General features: G+C 36.6%; 1 protein-coding gene across 4 annotated transcripts in view; it reads right to left on the reverse strand.

The window, feature by feature from the left end:
* Positions 1-20,835, reverse strand: part of LOC126195209 (sodium-coupled monocarboxylate transporter 1-like) — a 299,461-nt gene that overhangs the window by 52,599 nt on the left and 226,027 nt on the right. For all 4 annotated transcript variants that reach the window (XM_049933729.1, XM_049933727.1, XM_049933728.1 and 1 more), the window contains exon 12: positions 10,450-10,536. In XM_049933729.1, coding sequence (XP_049789686.1) covers positions 10,450-10,536 — 87 coding nt within the window. The remainder of the gene's footprint in view (positions 1-10,449; positions 10,537-20,835) is intronic.

Here is a 20,835-nt window from a genome sequence, read left to right on the forward strand (position 1 = left end):
GGAATATAGTCGAATTAAGTTGGGTGATGTTGAGGGTATTAGATTAGGAAATGAGACACTTGAAGTAGTAAAGGAGTTTTGCTATTTGGGGAGCAAAATAACTGATGATGGTCAAAGTAGAGAGGATATAAAATGTCGACTGGCAATGGGAAGGAAAGCGTTTGTGAAGAAGAGAAATTTGTTAACATTGAGTATAGATTTAAGTGTCAGGAAGTCGTTTCTGAAAGTATTTGTATGGAGTGTAGCCATGTATGGAAGTGAAACATGGACGATAAATAGTTTAGACAAGAAGAGACTAGAAGCTTTCGAAATGTGGTGCTACAGAAGAATGCTGAAGATTAGATGGGTAGATCACATAACTAATGAGGAGGTGTTGAACAGGATTGGGGAGAAGAGAAGTTTGTGGCACAACTTGACTGACTAGAAGAAGAGATCAGTTGGTAGGACATGTTCTGAGGCATCAAGGGATCACCAATTTAGTATTGGAGGGCAGTGTGGAGGGTAAAAATCATAGAGGGAGACCAAGAGATGAATACACTAAGCAGATTCAGAAGGATGTAGGTTGCAGTAGGTACTGTGAGATGAAGAAGCTTGCACAGGATAGAGTAGCATGGAGAGCTGCATCAAACCAGTCTCAGGACTGAAGACCACAACAACAGTTCAAATGTGTTTGAAATGTATACCTGTCAATTACATCATCATTTAATTGGACTCAAATTTCACTCATGATCTACCTTAACAAGAAATACAAAACTACATCAGCACATTACATGTTATTATTTACTATATGCTAATACCTGTGTAAATCTTGTTGGCTTGGCGATCCACAGGTTGTAAGTATATGGTTATGAGATCTGGACATCATGCTCTGTATTTTTACTAGTATTTTGAAGTATAACAACACAAACATTTTAATAGATATTGAAGTGAAACTTTTATAAAATAATTAGTGTATTGTGGACTGTATGTAATAAAAACTTAAGTACTGCGGAATTCATAAATGAGTGAAAATTAACTTTTATCTTACATACTGAATTACGTGTAATTTTTATTTTAAGTACCCTGTGCTTCCACACTATTTAATGAAAGGTCAAAACAAATTGTATTCTTTTAATAATTAATGTGTTAAAAGAATAAAGCAGAAGTATTTACCAATTCCTTGTTTTGTGTATTTAAAAACATGTTTTTTAGAAGTCAATTTTTTCTCATGATAAATTAAGAACATAGGAAATGCTCCAGCTTAAATTATTTAATATATTGTTGAATACTCAGGCATACTGTGTAAGCAAGCCCTGTATTATTATTCATACAATTTTTTTAGCTTTAATATTAGGGTAATGATACCTAAGTTTGAAAAAGATGGTTATGGGAAATTGGAACTAAAGATTTGCTTGTCATTTTATTCTCAATGCTAACAAATGAAAACATTCCAGCTCCATAATCTTGTCGATTCTGAGTGTTCTCTTCATCTTGTCAAGTTTTCTTTCTTTTATTTGTTCTTTGGGCCACCTTTGTCATGGTTTCAGCAGCTCATTCTTCACATTTTCTCCAGTTTTGATGCCAAGTCTGCTCATGGTTTTTAATCTGCTTGCTACTCCACCATTAAAACATATTATGGCATGCATAACATCAGTCTGAATAGCTGACATGCCAACAAAAACAGTTTTTGTTAAGCACTCCCAAATGCAACTACTGAAACTTTTATTTTGATTATGAGTTTTGCCAAGTAAACATTCTTTCCCAGAGTTTAGAATCTGTTCTTCAAGGGTATTACACAAATGAGTTGCTATGGAAATACTGGTACCAAAATTAAATAATGAGACATTTTAGGCAAGGTTTTGTGTTTGACACTAATGTGACAGCTAGGCATTTAAAAAAACATGCACCACACTAACTTTGAAACTGCATTTAAACATGAAAATGATGAGGCAATATACATAAAGCATGTATTTTTAGAATCAGGAAGAATGATAGAATTGTATTGAATAATAAACAATAAATAATAAATAATAAACAAGGGAGACAGTTTTGTCTCCCTTCATAAGAAGGGAGACAAGACTGATGTTAATAATTACAGAGGAATTTCTCTTCTTCCAGTCACATACAAAATCCTCTCTCAATGTCTTCTGAACCGAGCACAACAACAACTTGAATGGAAAATTGGCGAATATCAAGCAGGTTTCAGGCCAAATAGATCTTGCCCAGAACAGATTTTAATCCTCAAACTAATTCTCAGACATCAAAAAATTTACAATAAAAAACTAGTTTGTACCTTTGTAGATTTTAGAAAGGCTTATGACTCAGTGGATCGTGAATCTCTTTTCCAAATTGTGAAAGAACAAGGCCTGGATCCTAAAACCACGGCAATTATCAGAGACACGCTAACTGGTACAAAATCAAAAGTAAAGTTCAGAGGAGAAATTTCAGAATCCTTTGAAATAAAAACAGGCGTGAGGCAAGGTGATGGACTCTCTCCGTTGCTATTTAACTGCGTTCTAGAAAAAGTAATACAAGAGTGGCGCGAACGAAAATTGGAGTTCAAAATTGACCAACCAGTGAAATTAGGACGAACAAATATTCGAATAGACTGTTTGGCCTTTGCAGACGACTTGGTTATTCTAACGCAGGACATCCAAATTGCTCAGAAACAAATAGAAATCCTTAAAGAAACAGCAGAAAGAGTAGGTCTCCAAATCTCATTTGGAAAAACACAGTATATGACTAGCAACAAACTGGCACCCAAACTTTTGGAAACTAAGTATGGAAAAATCAAAAGAGTTTCGCAATTCAAATATTTAGGTGAAACAATCTCAGAGACTGGTCTAGAAAAAATTGGAAATGAAATTCGTTGTCAAAAGATGGAGACAGCTTTTAGACTTACAAAAGACATCTACAACAAAAAATGTCTCTCGGGGTACTCTAAATTGAGACATTACAACACGGTCATAAAACCAGAGTGCCTTTATGGGGCTGAAACGCTAATTTTAAACAGAAAAAAGGACATTCAAGAAATCCAAAAAAGAGAAAGAAAAGTAATCAGAAAAATTCTAGGTCCAAAATATACTGAAGAAGGAACATACAGGCTAAGAGCAAATAGTGAAATTCAACAATACACCAGCATATATTCAGATATGAAAAAACACAGATTAAAATTTTATGGGCATATTAAAAGAATGGATGCTACCAGACTAACTAAACAAGTAGTGGAATTCTACGAAAATCGAAGTAAAGCTAAATTTGAGACAATAAAATGGATTGCCGCTATAAAAGAGGACATGAAAGAGGCAGATATAAAACAAGATGAAATTCAAGACAGAAAATTATTTAGGCAAAAAATTCATGACTGGGTAGTTGGTCAAGCTGAAAAACCAAAGAAAACTGGAACCACATGGTCTGATGAAAGGAAAAGAGCTCATTCCGAGAGAATGAAAACAATTTGGGCAGAGAGAAAGTCTAAAAGAAAATAACTGAATGCCCCGTGATTGTACTTCGCGTGGTCCAGTAGGGCCCAAACGTGAATAATAATAATAATAATAATAATAATAATAATAAACAAAATTTTCAGTTTTTGATCCCTCATGTCATCCACATCCTGCTGAAAGACATCTTGCTAATGCAAATATTTTACATACAGCTCATGCCATTAACAAGCTGTCTTTTAAAAAGTACCTGTGAAAGGAGGTGTTCCATGTGCTATCCTCACATTGGGCACAATATGGCACTGCCATCGACTTGGCAGCACATTACGAATTCTTTCAAATACCCTCATTCATCTCATAAAGGTTGACAAGATGGTAAATTCCGTGCTCCAGTTCAACAACTGTACCAATGGGTATGACCAATAACAGCAGTAGCACAAGCAACAGAAGCAGAAATGGTGTCAACAACTGTAGCAGTTCCACTACAGTCACTGGCAGAAAAGAGGAAGCAAACCACAGGCATCAACAATTACAGGGCAAAACCAACAGATACTACAACAACAGATCAACCACCAACAGAAACAGTGCCAATAAAAGAATCAAAGGCAGCAACAGCACGAAGAATCCTGTCAGCACCACCACCACCACCACCACCACCACCACCACCACCACCACCTCCAGCCACAGAAGCACCAGCAGCAACAACTGCAGCAGCAACTGAACCAACAAAAACAGTAGCAGCAGCAACAAAACCATCAACAACAGTTGCAGCAACACAACACTGCCTAAGGAGGAGTCAAAGACAAGGTACATCTACATAATTAAATAAGGATTTTTTATGGCTTCAGGCAAAGAAATGGAAAAGCTTGTGACAAATCAGCAAGAAAATTTGCAGGTAAGTCACAACTACTATGGAAAAAGCAGCACATTACCAGGTAATGACAAAAGAAAAAATACTTGCAAAACAGTCAGGATAATGTGTCAGAATATTCAATGCCTCAGAAACAAAGTACTAGATCTAGAAGTAGCTTTAAATAATCTTGCTGATGTCTGTTTTATTTGTTTATCTGAACACTGGTGCAAGGCTAGTGAATTAAGTATCATAAATATAAGCAAGTTTAATTTAGCAACACATTATTGCCGAAGTGTTTTTAAAAATGGTGGGGTATGCATTTACTCTAGAGTAGGACTGCAGTTCAAAGTGAAAACAGAACTGGACCATCTAAATACAGAAAAACATTTTGAATCATGTGCCATAGAGTTAAAAACTGAGGAGAAGAGTGAAAAACTAGTTGTCATTACAGTATATAGATCTCCACTGGGTGACAAGAAACATATTCTTCAAAAAAATAGAAGCAGCATTAAACACTTTTTATAGTAATGAAGTGAAATTGTTTTTATGTGGAGATTTTAATATTAACCTGTTAATTGAAAGTGATGAAAAAAGACAGCTTTTGAGTAACTCAGCAGCTTCCACATGAAACCACTTTTTACAGATGCCACCAGAATAACAGAACTGTCATCTTCTCTTTTAGACAATATTTTCTCAAATATGGAGAATGGTATCACTGAGCCACTAAACGTAAACTTAGGTCTTTCAGATCACAATTCACTATTAACATACATAAATTACTCTATCCCCAAGGCAGTAAATTATAAGTGGGGATACAAAAGGCACTTCTATACAGAAAAAGTAAATACTTTCATCCAGTTGTTAGCTAATGAAACCTGGGAAGATGTCTTTGCACAAACAACAACCGAGGAATCTTTCAATGCTTTTTCTAGTACATTCATGTCCCTATTTGAGATGTGTTTCCCTAAAAAGCTCACAAAGATCAATGTCATGCCTAGGAACACAAGCCAGTGGATAACACCTGCTATTAGAGTATCTAGTCAAACACTAAGACATATCAGTCAACTCAAAAAAGATAACAAAGATGAACACTTCACAGATTACGTTAAGACATACAAGAAAATTTACAGGAAGGTCATCAAAAAAGCCAAGACAATGCACAATGACAGTGTAATTGCTGGGTCAGCAAACAAATCAAAAGCTATATGGAATGTAGTAAAAAAAGAAATAGGCCCAAGCAAAAATGTTAGAAATCCAGATGACTTTGTTTTAAAAGATGATCAAGGTGTGCTAGTCAGAAATCGTACTTTAGCAAATTACATTAATGACTACTTCATAAATAGTCCAATCAATCTGCATAAAAATTGTTCTAAGATTAGTAGAACATCAATCCCAGAAGAACAAAGTGTTAATTCATTATTGCTACCTCCCACAAACAAATTGGAAGTTAATCGAATAATAAAAACAATGAAGAATAAAATGTCCTCAGGGATTGACGAGATACCTTGCTCAGTCATGATGAGATGTGCTAGTGTCATATCAGACCCACTCTCACACATCATAAACATATCATTTTCAGAAGGTGTCTTTCCACAACGATTAAAAATTGCAAAAGTAAAACCATTGTATAAAAAGGGCAATATACATGAAGTGGGAAACTATAGACCAATAGCTTTATTATCGGTATTTTCAAAAGTGATAGAGACAGTCATGAAAAACAGAATTACAAATTACCTCGAGAAATTCAATCTATTGTCTGTAAACCAACACGGCTTTCGCAAAGGAATGAGTACAGAATCAGCCATCACCCAATTCATTGAAAATATTGTAACGGGGCTAGATAAGAACAACAGTACAATAGGAATAAATTTGGACCTCTCAAAGGCATTCGATACTGTCCAACATGATATCCTGCTAGACAAATTAGAATATGTCGGTATACGAGCAGTAGCTAAAAAGTGGTTTCAATCATATCTCCATAATAGGAAACAGGTAGTAGAAATTGCAACAACAAACAGTAAAAACCAAAGTATTGTTTACAGATCGGATATTCAGACTGTGCCAATAGGGGTACCGCAGGGGAGTGTTCTAGGACCTCTCCTATTTCTTCTTTACATAAATGATATCAAGATTCCAGTAAATGCTACTCATATAACCCTGTTTGCGGATGACACAAACATTGTAGTAACTGACATTAACTGGGTATTGCCAACATCTGTAACCAGAGTTATAGAATATTTGCAAAATTGGTTTGAAGTGAACAAATTAACCATAAATATCTCTAAAACTAATTATATCCATTACAGGAAAGTAAAGTCACACTCTGATCTGGATCTCAGAATACAAAATAAAGAAATTGGGAGAGTTGCTACCAGAAAATTCTTAGGTGTACATATAGATGAAAATTTAGACTGGAAATCCCATATCCTGTATCTCTCGCATAAGTTAAGCTCTGCCTGCTTTGCTTTACACGTTATTAGCTTTGTATGTAGTAGGGAATGTATCAGAGCTGTTTACTTTGCTTATTTACATTCTGCTATTACCTATGGCCTCATCTTCTGGGGTCATAGTAAGAAAAATCTCAAAACCATCTTCACTCTGCAAAAATGATCTGTTAGAATAATTACCAACAGTTCAAGGCTAACTCCTTCAAAGCAATCATTTAAACAGCTGAATATTCTACCCCTACCATGCCTCTATATACAGAAAAGCATAATTAATGTAAAACGAAATATTGACAATTTCCAATCCAACTCGGATCTACATACTTACAACACAAGAAAGTGCAATGACATTCATATAAAAAAGAGTTAACAAGGCTTTGGCGCAGAAACAAACAAACATACAAGGAAGCAGATTGTATAACAAACTACCGGTAAAGATAAAAGAAATAAAAAAATTGTCTTCATTTAAAGAAGCAGTATTCAAATTTTTAATGACCAACTGCTATTATAGTGTAAAAGAATACCTGGAATAGCTTCATACTAAACAATTATATTTATGTACTCTGTGCCAATAGTAATTTTTATCTGACTGTTGCTATGATCTAAATAAATAATATGTACAAAAGTGCTAGAATTGTATGTCTCTCTCATACATCAATGTAAATAATCAAAGTTGTACATGCTATTTCAATGTGGTCTGATGTTATGTAGTCTACTATGCACATCTGTATTTTGTATAGTATTGTTCACCCTATATATATATATATATATATATATATATATATATATATATATATATATATATATAGAGGGAAACATTCCACGTGGGAAAAATATATCTAAAAACAAAGATGATGTGACTTACCAAACGAAAGCGCTGGCACGTCGATAGACACACAAACATACACACAAAATTACAGACACAAGCAGACAAATATGTCTGCTTGTGTCTGTAATGTGTGGATGGATATGTGTGTGTGTGCGAGTGTATACCTGTCCTTTTTTCCCCCTAAGGTAAGTCTTTCCGCTCCCGGGATTGGAATGACTCCTTACCCTCTCCCTTAAAACCCACATCCTTTCGTCTTTCCCTCTCCTTCCCTCTTTCCTGATGAGGCAACAGTTTGTTGCGAAAGCTTGAATTTTGTGTGTATGTTTGTGTTTGTGTGTCTATCGACGTGCCAGCGCTTTCGTTTGGTAAGTCACATCATCTTTGCTTGTGTCTGTATGTGTGGATGGATATGTGTGTGTGTGCGAGTGTATACCTGTCCTTTTTTCCCCCTAAGGTAAGTCTTTCCGCTCCCGGGATTGGAATGACTCCTTACCCTCTCCCTTAAAACCCACATCCTTTCGTCTTTCCCTCTCCTTCCCTCTTTCCTGATGAGGCAACAGTTTGTTGCGAAAGCTTGAATTTTGTGTGTATATTTGTGTTTGTTTGTGTGTCTATCGACCTGCCAGCGCTTTTGTTTGGTAAGTCTCATCATCTTTCTTTTTAGATATATATATATATATATATATATATATATATATATATATATATATATATATGTGTGTGTGTGTGTGTGTGTGTGTGTGTGTGTGTGTGTGTGTGTATATATATATATATATACTATGTATTTTTTGACGAAATCCATGCAATGTAAATTGTCTCTGGATGAATAAACTACTACTACTACTACTACTACTACTACTACTACTATTTACACTTCACATCTGAGACAACATCTAAACAGCAGATCTAAAATTATTGAGAGCAATATGCCACCTGCGTGCCCATTTGGAAAATCAAGAAACCATCACAATGATTCCAGATTTACTGGTGGCACAGAGATGCTCTACTACATCAAGCAAATTAAATAAACAGAAACATGACAGTGCATTCTGGATAACAGATCTCGGTACTGAGCTGTTTATCCCTTCAGTACTTAACACTGATAGTAATGTGAAATGGATGAGGGAGGGGGTAGGAAGGGTGGGGGGAGGGCAAAAGCCTGGTGTAACTACTCTGTACATGCTGAAAATAATAATTTTAATCCTGCTTTGTATGCTCTATGGAAATGATTTTCATATGGCTGTAGTATGTTTCTTGATTCCTGTTGCTTAATGGTGTAATTCTGGGTGTTCTGCCAAGTCATTGTTTCCATTTTATGCACAATATTTCGACAATTGACCCAGACATCATCATTAGGTGCTGTTATTATCTGAATTTGCTGCCTGGACTTCAGCCAGACTGAACTGTTGTTGGTGTTGCCCCACTGTTTATAACCGAGTTTGAGCTCTATGGACCATAGTCTTTAGGATTTCTTTGTGATGGACTGTGACGGCTAGAAATGTGGAGATGAGGTCAGTGTGCATAGGTTTTCTACACTGCCAGAAAAAAAAGTGCAACACCCTCAAGGATTGTGTTCAGTGGCACCTAGGTACAATATGTGTATACTGAAGGGTTGTAGTGTTAGTGATTCAGTTTCATTGACATAGATGATCAGACGGCACTCAGGAAGTCTGTCTATGCATCCTCAGTTTTGATCCGGCAGGCAGTAGCTGTCCGAGTTTAGACATGTATGGTGTTTGCACCATTCATTCTATGGTATAACCATAATCCACCGATGAATAAATACTCCTGTAGAATAGCTTCAGTCATTTGAAAGAGGTCAGACTGTGGGCCTGTGGGAAATTGGATGCATGTGTTGACAGACTGGAGCACATGTTGAGCACAGTGTAATGGTGGTGTGCCACAATAGTCTGTGAATCTGGCTACACTTCTGCTGACACCATGACACTGCCAATTGTGATTACTCGTGGTTACATCAGATATCTCTGCAGGTTAAAGTAACCTGTGTCCACTACTTTTTGCACAGGCTGTTATCCCCGTGCTACTGCCATTTCTTCAACACGAAAGTGATGTGCTTTTTCAGCAGGACAATCCACATCCACTAACGGCTGCTGCAATGTAGTGTGCTCTTCGTGGTGTACAATTGCCCTGCCCAATACATCACCAGATCTCTCGCCAATAGAACACATATGGGACATGATGAAGCAGGAACTTACTCATTCCTTAGAGGCTGCAAAAACCACTGACAAACTGCAACAAAAGGTGCAAAAATAATGGGGACAAGCTTATCACATCTGGCACTTTTATGAATGTTTGCACGCGAGAACACACACCTGCATTACCGCCAGATGGGATACACTGTGTGCAACTGTTTGGCACTCTTTGCTGTGATGTGTATTGCATTCTAGAACTCAGAGTTATTATTAAATGAATTTCCAAATAATCACTTGTAAATTGAGTACTAACATAATTTTCTTTTGCACCTGGCATCAAAGCATTATCCCCCCCACCCCCCACCCTGCCACCCCACCCTCCCTGCCCCCTATTTTCGAAAACATTGTCACAAGCAGTAATAGCAGTGTGGGTGGCAGGGAGTGCATATTATTAGAGTCCTGAGAGGGAATGATAATTTCATCTGCACTCCCGTCTAGTGCCACTTTACCAAAATAGACTCACCCTATCTGACAACTGACTTCTCCATATGGCTATGAAATTTCAGTCATAGATGTATGTGCATGTCTGAATGTGGAATTTTGCAGAAAACTCTCAGTTTTGTTGTCAACATTGCTCTTTGGAAGCATTATGATTTGGCTAATTACAGTAAGGCTACTAGTCATTTAATTTCTAGAAACTAAGTGAAATAATGAGGGAACTGTACAAAGTAAATGTAATTTCACTGCTTACCTTGGCATTGACCCATGGGAAGAACATCCCAGTGGTAAAAAGTGCCAATGATGGTCCGTGTGACATTGATCCTAGAGAAATAGCCATCTGTAAAAAAGGAAGAGATGCAGCAGTTGATTTGAAGAAAGAAACAGTATTAAAGTTAGGTTGCTCTATTACAACCAGTACCAAGCTTAGCAAGCAGAAGAAGCATCCAAAATCTTTACAGATTTAACAAGCAGACTACACTGTTTTCTGTTTGGCATTACAATGATTATGTTACTATAGACATATAATGCAGATTTCATGTTAAGGACAAGCAAAACAGAAGCAGAAGCATAAGTGGTGAGGAGTAGCTAAAAACAAGAAAGATAAAAAGGAGAACATGAATATAGCAGGAAAAATAGCAGGCACAGTAGTAACTATCAATTTTATTTTTGTCACAGTTTCTGTAAACCAGGTGTATGCTGTAGGCCCACATACATTTAGTGCAAATTTTTGATTGCAAAGAATTTGACAGGGAAAGCCATATTAGGACTTGATTTTCTGAAACATTGCTGCATTGTACCAATTTTGAAGGAGAGATTTGCACTTGTGAATTTGAAGCACAAGAAGATCAAATTAAAATTCATAGATAATGTAAAAACATCAGGAGAAGGGAGTTATTTGTTAAACCTGGTTGTCACTGAAAAAAAAAGAGGGAATGGCATTACAGAATAAAGAGGAACAAGTGGGAGTAGCTGCAGGTAAAGTTAACTGCAAATGAGGGAGAGACTGTGATGAGGTTCCATCAGGTGATTTGATGGAAACTGTGACTCAAGTTTTGATCACAGAAAGTACTCAAATTGATTATGTAGAAGATAATGAAGAATGGGAAGATATGTGGACCAGCAAATCAGAAGAGGAAGTGTCAGAATACTTAGAATGCAATGCAGTGGAAGAGAAGTATCTCATATTTATCCAGAGGAGATTTGTTGATGCCCTGTTAAATGTGTCAGAAGATGAAGAGAGCACAACTATGTTTTAGAAATTGTAAAGTGTTCAGATGTGTTACAGAGGCGAAAGGGAAGAACAATGAAGATGTAGCAGCTAGTGACTGCAGAGACGATCTGTGGAGTAACCTATTCAATGGAAATAACTGGAAAGTAAATCTGTGTTCAGAATTTCAGGAATGTGAAGAATCTTAGTGAGATCACTTTAAATGAAAATTGCATAGCAGGATGTGAGAAAGATTAGATAATGAAAATTATTGAATAAGAGAAACTGTAGACTACCAACTTGTTAGATATAAATGCCACCAGGAAACTGTAAAATTAGCACTGGATGAGATAAGTGCAAAAGCTAAGAAAAGGACCTTACCACATCCTGAAAATTGTTCACCACAACAGTGTATAATTTAGAAAGTCTATAAAGCTGCAAATCAATTGTAAATCACCACATTTCATATGCCATGATGTTTAGGGAATGAGAGGTTTTAAAGAAATGAGCAGAGACATGACATACATCCTCAGCTCTTTTGCAAAATGATGTGGTAATAACATAAAGTAATCACACATAAAAGTAAAAGAGTCAATGAGGTCATAAAAGAGATTTTTTGCATGGAACAAGTCCAAGTAACATCAGAAGTCAGGAAGACAGTATAAGAGGTACTGAGAAAAGAAGCATTAAACAGATCATTGGTTGTAGTTGCCCAATGATGAAGATGTTTGTATTGCTTGAGGTTTATTTTTGTATCTTCACCAGATGTGAAGAAGCACTGAGCAGGAAGCCATGGAGCTTAATAATCTGTATTTATATGAGTGACATTAGGTAGCAATGAGATGACAAAATTTTAAGGACAGCAGACATTAAGGAATGCTGCATTATGAGGATTTAGCAGACATGAAGGTATGCTGCAGTATAAGGATGGTTGATGAGTAAAACAATTCACTGATTTACATGAATATTTACCAGTATGATGAGAGTATGAAGTGATAATATTCATGTATCTCCATGTAATGTTGACAGGGCAGAGAGCTGAGCTTTTGGAGGAAAACCTTGATGAAAGCAAAAGAATAAGAGATGATAAAAGAGTGAAATCAACCCAACCAATGTTGAAGAAAGGAGTAAGTTAATTATGGAGTTACAATAAAAGAAAGGCAGACCACAAACTAGTGCGAATGTGAAATAAGGTAACCATTAAGGGTAAGAGATGATAAGGTGAGGAACCACCAAAGCAAATAACATGTAAAGCAAAATAATTTTTTATCATAATTTTCAAGTATGAGTTGAGAACCATATTATGCTTGCACTTATGTTTCAGATCAGGCATTAGCACAATTTAGATAACCCATAGTATAAGTAATAAAATGAATTCTTAAGGTGAAAGGTGATGGATGTATAGAGGATTTAACTTACTGGATGGAACATAATGAATGGAAGGGTCAGACGGTAGATAAGACAGTGAAATAATAAAATATGTAGGGTGGCCAAAATAGATTTAGGCAAGTGTGCAGGTTATTATGTGTCATCTACTATGTATCAGTATACCTCTATGTGTAACTAGTAGTAGAAGTGAGCAATAAATAACTTCACCTGAGCTTCCAATGAAACATGCTTATACATACAAGTAAAAGAATTAGTTTAAATATTTGAAATAAGAGAAGTGTGATCAAGACTTAACTAACATGCTGTAAATTAAGTGTATAAGGATAAATGTTTGAAAGAATAATATCCATTGAAGAATTAACAGTCATGCATAATAAGAAATAGGTGAGATAAGTGAGAATATTTTGTACTGTTGTTAAACTGGAAAGTAATTTTAAACATTTTATTATTGAAGGAATTGTAATAGGAGTCAAATATGTTTATATTTTACTTTTCTGGATAGTGATATTAATGTATGTATTGTAAATTGTTTGAGGTCACACATGTCACATGTTGGAAGGAGGTAGGAAAATGCTGTACATGGCAGGAGGGACGAGATAGTTGGAAAGAGTAACCAAAGTGTTATGGCCCAATGGTAGTCAGATGCTCTCACAGTTGCACAAGAAATCAGTACAGCAGGTTGTTCAGTTTCAGCACATGCCACAACATGGTTATCACCCACTAATCAGACAACTTCTGCAACTTGCTTGCTAAATACCTACTTGCCACTCAGTGAGCCAGTTGTGCTAGCTGTAACCCCAAGTGAATTCCGAGAATCCAACACTGCCTCGCCTGATTGAAAGCACAACCAGACAATCTGAGGTTTAACTACCACAAGACAGGCATGCCACAGCAGTCTTGTCATCAAGCAAAATAATGATGTCATATGGGAACTGCATGTAGGTACCACCAATGAGTCACTATGTTTTGCACATATGATCAATGTACTGTTTTTTTAGACATAATGAACACTGAAACAGTCACAATCATATTTGCAATTACCAGCGTGCTTTGCACAAGGGACACATACTTTGAACTCTAATGCAGAACCTTGTGGAAGGAGTGTGTGTGTGTGTGTGTGTGTGTGTGTGTGTGTGTGTTCATTCTCGAAAAGGGGATATCTATCTGTGCTATCTTAACCACCCCTCCTATGTGTGCAGGATCAACTTTGTATTTTCCAATAAAAATCCCCCATTTTACTGCATATTATAATTCTTTGCCAAGAAATACATGTAGTTTACTCAAACAATTGTTTTCTGTTCATGGTAGATGGTACTGTAATCACCAAATATCGAGTGCACCTGTTTTTGCAATTAAGTACTAACACCAGAATGAGATTTTCACTCTGCAGCGGAGTGTGCGCTGATATGAAACTTCCTGACAGATTAAAACTGTGTGCCCGACCGAGACTCGAACTCGGGACCTTTGCCTTTCGCGGGCGAGTGCTCTACCATCTGAGCTACCGAAGCACGACTCACGCCCGGTCCTTTCTTTCAGGAGTGCTAGTTCTGCAAGGTTCGCAGGAGAGCTTCTGTAAAATTTGGAAGGTAGGAGACGAGATACTGGCAGAAGTAGAGCTGTGAGGACCGGGCGTGAGTCGTGCTTTGGTAGCTCAGATGGTAGAGCACTTGCCCGTGAAAGGCAAAGGTCCCGAGTTCGAGTCTCGGTCGGGCACACAGTTTTAATCTGCCAGGAAGTTTCAAGTACTAACACATCTGATTCTACTTATCATTTATGCAATAAACGTAAATCTTTGTGTTCGTATGGTTGATATCAATGTGCAAAATTTACTTCAGTGTTGTAAATTTGACTGTAGAATATAAGATGGTTAGCTGTTCCAATGTCTGGTTAGAAACTACGTTTAGCGTGATCCAGGAAGGAGGACATGTATGTAATAGTTTTCTCTTCCTCCTCAGGATGGTTGATATAGGTGAGACCTCTTGCCTCTCACCATTATAGTGCTTAATTTCAGTGAGTATCCATGCAGGTGCACCTGTCACTATCACTTCATGGATGTTTTACCTTATTACAGTGGCTGTGGTTTGTATTCCACTGCTAGCCAAATAATGGCCAGCACAAGAGTTAAGGCAGTTGGATGGAAACACACACTGAAATCAGTCACCCTGATGATGGGTTTCGAGGGTGGCCATCAAAATCAAGCATTCCGATGATTTTGGGACTCACCAAAATCTTCCCCCAGAGGGGACAGAAAACTGTTACCATACAAGTAGCTTATCTGCCAGAAATATCAATGTCTAGCCATATTATGTGTACTGAATAATCATATTTGCAACACCTAAGTAACATTTGGACATCATACATACATACATTAATCCTTGCTCCATAGACCATAAATACATTTCTTAATAATGTGGAATGTGTCACTTTAACACAAGTTTTCTTTACACAAAATAATTTTTAGTTTTTTGTTTACAGTTACTACTTCAGACCTAAGAATTCATTTATTTAGTAGAAGGAGTTGCCATTCAGAAATTCTTTTAATTTGCTTTTAAATGTTGGTTGGCTATCTGTAAGACTTTTGATACTATTTGGCAAATGATCAAAGATTTTTGTAGCAGCATAATTCACCCTTTCTGTGCCAAAGTGAGATTTAATCCAGAATAGTGAAGATCATCCTTTCTTCTAGTGTTGTAGCTATGCACTTGGCTGTTATTTTTGAACTGGGATGGGTTATTAATGACAAATTTCATAAGTGAATATACGTACTGTGAAGGTACTGTGAACATCCCAAGTTCCTTCAATAAATGTCTGCAAGGTGATCTTGGGTGGGCTCCAGTTATTATTCTGATTACATGCTTTTCTGCAATGAATACTTTCTCTCTTAATGACGAATTGCCCCAAAATATGATGCCATATGAAAGCAGTGAATGAAAATAGGCACAGTAGGCTAATTAACTGATACGTTTATCACCAAAATTTGCAATAACTCTAATAGTATAAGTAGCTGAACCAAACCATTTCAGCAGATCATCGATGTGTTTCTTCCAATTCAATTTCTCATCAATGCACACACCCAAAAATTTTCAGTATTCTGCCTTAGCAACAGACTTCTGTTCGTAGTCTATATTTATCAATGGTGTTATGCCATTTACTGTACAGAATTGTGTAAACTATGTTTTGCCAAATTTAGTGAGAGTCCATTTGCAGAGAACCACTTAATAATTTTCTGAAAGACATTATTGCAATTTACTCAGCTGATTCTTGCTTGTTGCGTGTGATTACTATACTTGTGTCATCATCAGAAAGAACTAGCTTTGCATCTTCATGAATATAGAGGGGTAAGTCATTAATATATGTTCCATATCATTACAAAGTGTCGTATTCATGATATATGGAACACGTACTAATCTAATCTAGTCTAATCTAATTAAGAACAATAAGGGACCCCAAGACTGGTGGGACACCATTCTTGATACCTCCCCAGTTAGAAGACTCTGCTGGTTTTTGCAGACTATCTGTACTGGTAATTTCAACTTTCTGCATTCTTCCAGTTAAGTATGAATTAAACCATTTGTGCACTGTTCCACTCATACCACAATACTTACGATTATCTAGAATAATATCATGATTCACACAATCAAAAGCCTTTGAGAGATCACAAAATATCCCAATGGGTGATGTTCGGTTATTCAATGCGTTTAATGTTTGCTCAGTCAAAGCATATATAGCATTTTCTGTTTAAAAGTCTTTCTGAAAACCAACTTGACATTTTGTTAGTACTTCATTTCTACAAATATGTGATGCTACTTTGAATACATTACTTTTTCAAGTATTTTGGGTAAAGCTGTCGGAAGTGAGATTGGGCAGTAGTTGTTAGCATCAGATCTATCCCATTTTTTATGCAATGATTTAACAATAGCATATTTCAGTCTATCTGTAAAAATGCCCTGTTTCAGTGAGCTAATAGATATGTGGCTGAGAATCCTTATTTGTTGAGAACAAGCTTTTAGTACTCTGTTGAAAATGCCAATTCCATGTGAGCTTTTACTTTTGAGTGAATTTATTTTTTTACTAATTTCAGTAGGAGAGGTGGGTTGACTTTCAGTTTTATCACATTGCATAGGTACTGCCTCTTCCATATACTGCCTTGCATTTTCTAATGAATAGCTGGATCCTGTTTTCTCTACAACATGTAAAAATGATTATTAAAAATGTTTTCTGACTTCTTGTTAACAAACTTTTTATTGTGTTTGATAGAAATACAGTTTTCCTGTGCTCTCAGTTGCCCTATTTCCCTTTTAACAATATTCCAAATTGTTTTAATTTTATCATCAGATATGCTAATCTCAGACATAATGCACATACTTCTGGACTTTTTAATAACTTTGACTTTGAGCCTGGGATCACAAACTTGTCCACTTGATGGAGTTGTCAGAAAACTAAATGAAAACTAAATGAAAACAACACAAAATTGACTTTGAATCTCCTGTACCATTGCCCAGTAGCAGAACATTCAAAGGTGCTGAAAGTGGTGATCCTGGACACAAATACACTGGTGCACTCATTGAATGAAAGAATTATTTAGTGCTTCCAGTGTTGCCTGCTGAAGAGAATTACAAGCAAGCATGATACGTTCCTACATGTCCTCTGGAGTTGTTGGAATATCACAATAGACAACATCTTTAATACATTCCCAAAGAAAAAAGTCCAGAGGATTTAAATCAGGAGACCTAGCAGGTCAAGTAACTGTTCCTCCTTGACCACTCCATCTGGCAGGATACCTTCGGTTCAGAACACGACGTGCATGCAAGGCATTATGTGCTGGACATCCATCGTGTTGATACCACATAAGCATTCTGTTCTTAGCAGCACTTCATCCAGAAGAGGAAGAATTCGTCTGAGGAATTTGGCATACACTGTGCCGTTTAGACAACCATTGATGAAATAAGGGCCAATAATTGTAGTACCAAGCATCCCACACCGTACGTTAACTCTCCATTGATGCTGATGTTCCACCTGTCTAAGCCATCATGGGTTGTTGCTGGACCAATAATGCATGTTATTGTATTTACCTGTCCTTTGAGAAGTAACATCCACCAGTAAATAGAATATTGGAGAAGAAGTTCAGGTTGGTGAGGATTTGCTGCTGTGCACACTGCAAGAGCAGTACATGATTTTGGAAATCATTCCCATGCACTTCATGATGTAAGTGTACATGGTAAGGGTGGAACCAGTGACGTGTAAGAATACAATGTACACTGGTTTTTGGAATGCCAATCTTGCGTTCAAGCTGTCATGTGCTCACATGTGGATTCATAGCAATGGAAACGAGAACAGTAACTTTGGCAGCTTCATATGTGTGAGTGCTATGATGACTGCATTGTCGTGGGTTGAAACTTCCCATTTCCTGAAGTGTCACAACAACATAAGAAAACATCCATCGGGAAGGTGAGTTCTTGTCAGGATATCGCTCTCTGTACAGTTCCGCTGCCTGCGTATCATTTCACCTACCTTCAACAACAACAACAATAATAAAAGAAACGTTATGTCAATGCAGTTTGTAGGAAGGACAGTCTTTACTGTATGCCTACTCTACACAACAGTATTTAAAAGGACTAAACTATTGTACAAAATGTACCCGTACATATGAAAACAGTATTGCAATTACTGTTCTGCTAACTTACATTCCAAATAGATGAGTAGCATTTCTACCTTCTCTTCATTGTTGTACATTCTACTCTCACAACTCTTCAACTGATGATGGTTGATGGAATGACAGGTGTGCATTCTACTTATGTTTACATTTGTCCTCTGACAATGTCACCACATGGATGTGTTCCATTACCCCGAGTACCTGCACTAAGCGCTGGGAGTGAATGTCAATGTTGTGTTACATAATTAATAATGTTGTGTGTCAGTGAATGGTATACTGTGATACATTTTTGAATAGGTCTTTAGGAGAGGAAATTAATTACAGAATAAAAAATACAGGGTGCCATTTAAAAAAGTCATACTGCTATTCATACTTTTGAAAAAAAAAACAAAAAAAAAAAAACAAAGCTACAATGAAGGCAATCATGCTGATTGATGTACCCCTGATGGCTAAAGAACATTTGGTAATCTGCATCTGGACAAACAGTTATTTAGGGTGGTGAAGATAAATGGGATACCCTCTATACTAGCAACTTTTTGTTGTAGAGTTTCAATAAAAGGGGAAGGGTCATGTATTTATATTAAGAATGAACTCCAAGGTTGGAAATGACACTGACACTCTTGGTGAAGAAAAACACTTTAAAGTGTCAGAAATATAGCTATCATCTCAAAATGTTCCCAAAAAACTTGTAATATTATGTGTATATTGTTCTCCTAGTGGTGATTTTGACATATTCTGTGCAAGACTAATACAGAGTCTAGAGCAGGCATCAAACACTAAAAGTAACATCCTGCTATGTGGAGATCTTAACAAACACAGCAAAAATAGATAATGTTACTAATGCTTTTCTAAACATTTTATGTAGCTTTGGAATGACATCACTAGTCAGCAATGCAACAAGGATAATGACACACTCAGCATCTATTATCATCATTATCATCATCATCCAGCCACTGATATTGGCACAGAAAACTGTAACTTAATATTCAAAAATCTGGGACTTTCAGATCATCTTTGTCAAATGGCACAAATAAATGTTCCTATGGGAAAAGCAACCAAGCTACATGCATATGAAAGAATCTACTCCAAATCGGCCATGCAAAATTTTACTGTACAGTTAAGTCACGAAACCTGGGACGATATATATGCACAAACAGACGCCAACAAAAAGTTCTGTTATTTCATGTCACTGTTTAAGCTCAAATTTGAAGAATCGTTTCCCAAAGTCCTATTTTCTGTTGGAGCACAGAGCAAAACAAAATGGATTACCAGGGGATCTGCCCAAACCTTCAGACAACTCAGCTCTATAAAGAATACATGTAGTGACCCTTACAAAAATTTACAGAAAGGTACTTCAGGCAGCTAAAAAGTCAGCTAATGACAAACTGATAAAAAATGCAAGTAACAAAAGTAAAGCTGCTTGAACTTTAGTTAAATGTCAGACTGGAAATAAAAAAAAGAGACACTCAAACATTAAAATCAAGATATCAGGCAATACAATCAGTGATCAAAAAGAGCTGGCTAACTTCATAAACTCATACTTCACCAGTATTGCAAAAGACTTGCAGAGCAAGTTTCCAAAAATATCTGATAGTCCAGTGCAAAATTACATAAAAAATTCAAGGGTTCTGCTCCCCACTATAGAGAGAAGTAAGCAGTACCATAAAACAATTAAAAAACAAATCCTCAAAAGGACTGGATGAAGTTCCAGTTTGTGTGTTTAAAGGGTGCATAGACAGCATTAAAGCCCCTTTAACTGACATCATTAACCAGTCTTTTAAGACTGGCTGCTTCCAAGACTACCTGAAACTATCTAAAATCATACCTCTTCACAAAAAAGGTGATGTTGAAAACATAGAAAATTAAAGGCCAATTGCTTTACTTCCAGCATTTTCCAAAATAGTGGAGACTTTAATAAAAAATAGACTTATGAGCTACTTAAATAAATATAAATCTTCTTTGCAAGGAACACCATGGCTTCAGACCGGGCAGAAGCACTGAAACCGCAATAGCTCAGTTTACAAAAATTGTTCTTGGCTCACTAGACAAGAACAGTTATGTAACTGGAATTTTCCTAGATCTGTCTAAGGCCTTCGATACTGTTGATCATGACATTCTTCTACACAAGTTGGAGTCTCTGGGAATCAGGTGAGTGGTAAATAAATGGTTCCAATAGTACCTAAATAACAGAGTGCAGAGAGTAGAAATTTCATATAACACATCCAAATATGTGGTATATCACAGTATGTTAATATAGGAGTCCCACAAGGAAGTGCTCTGGGCCCAATATTGTTCTTAATTTATATTAATGCTTTCCCTCAATGTGTGGAGCATGTAGAAAAAGTACTTCTTGCTGATGACAGTAATATACTGATTGCCAGCAAGAC

Source organism: Schistocerca nitens, chromosome 7 (genome assembly GCF_023898315.1).
Source record: "Schistocerca nitens isolate TAMUIC-IGC-003100 chromosome 7, iqSchNite1.1, whole genome shotgun sequence".
Classification (NCBI taxonomy): domain Eukaryota; kingdom Metazoa; phylum Arthropoda; class Insecta; order Orthoptera; family Acrididae; genus Schistocerca; species Schistocerca nitens.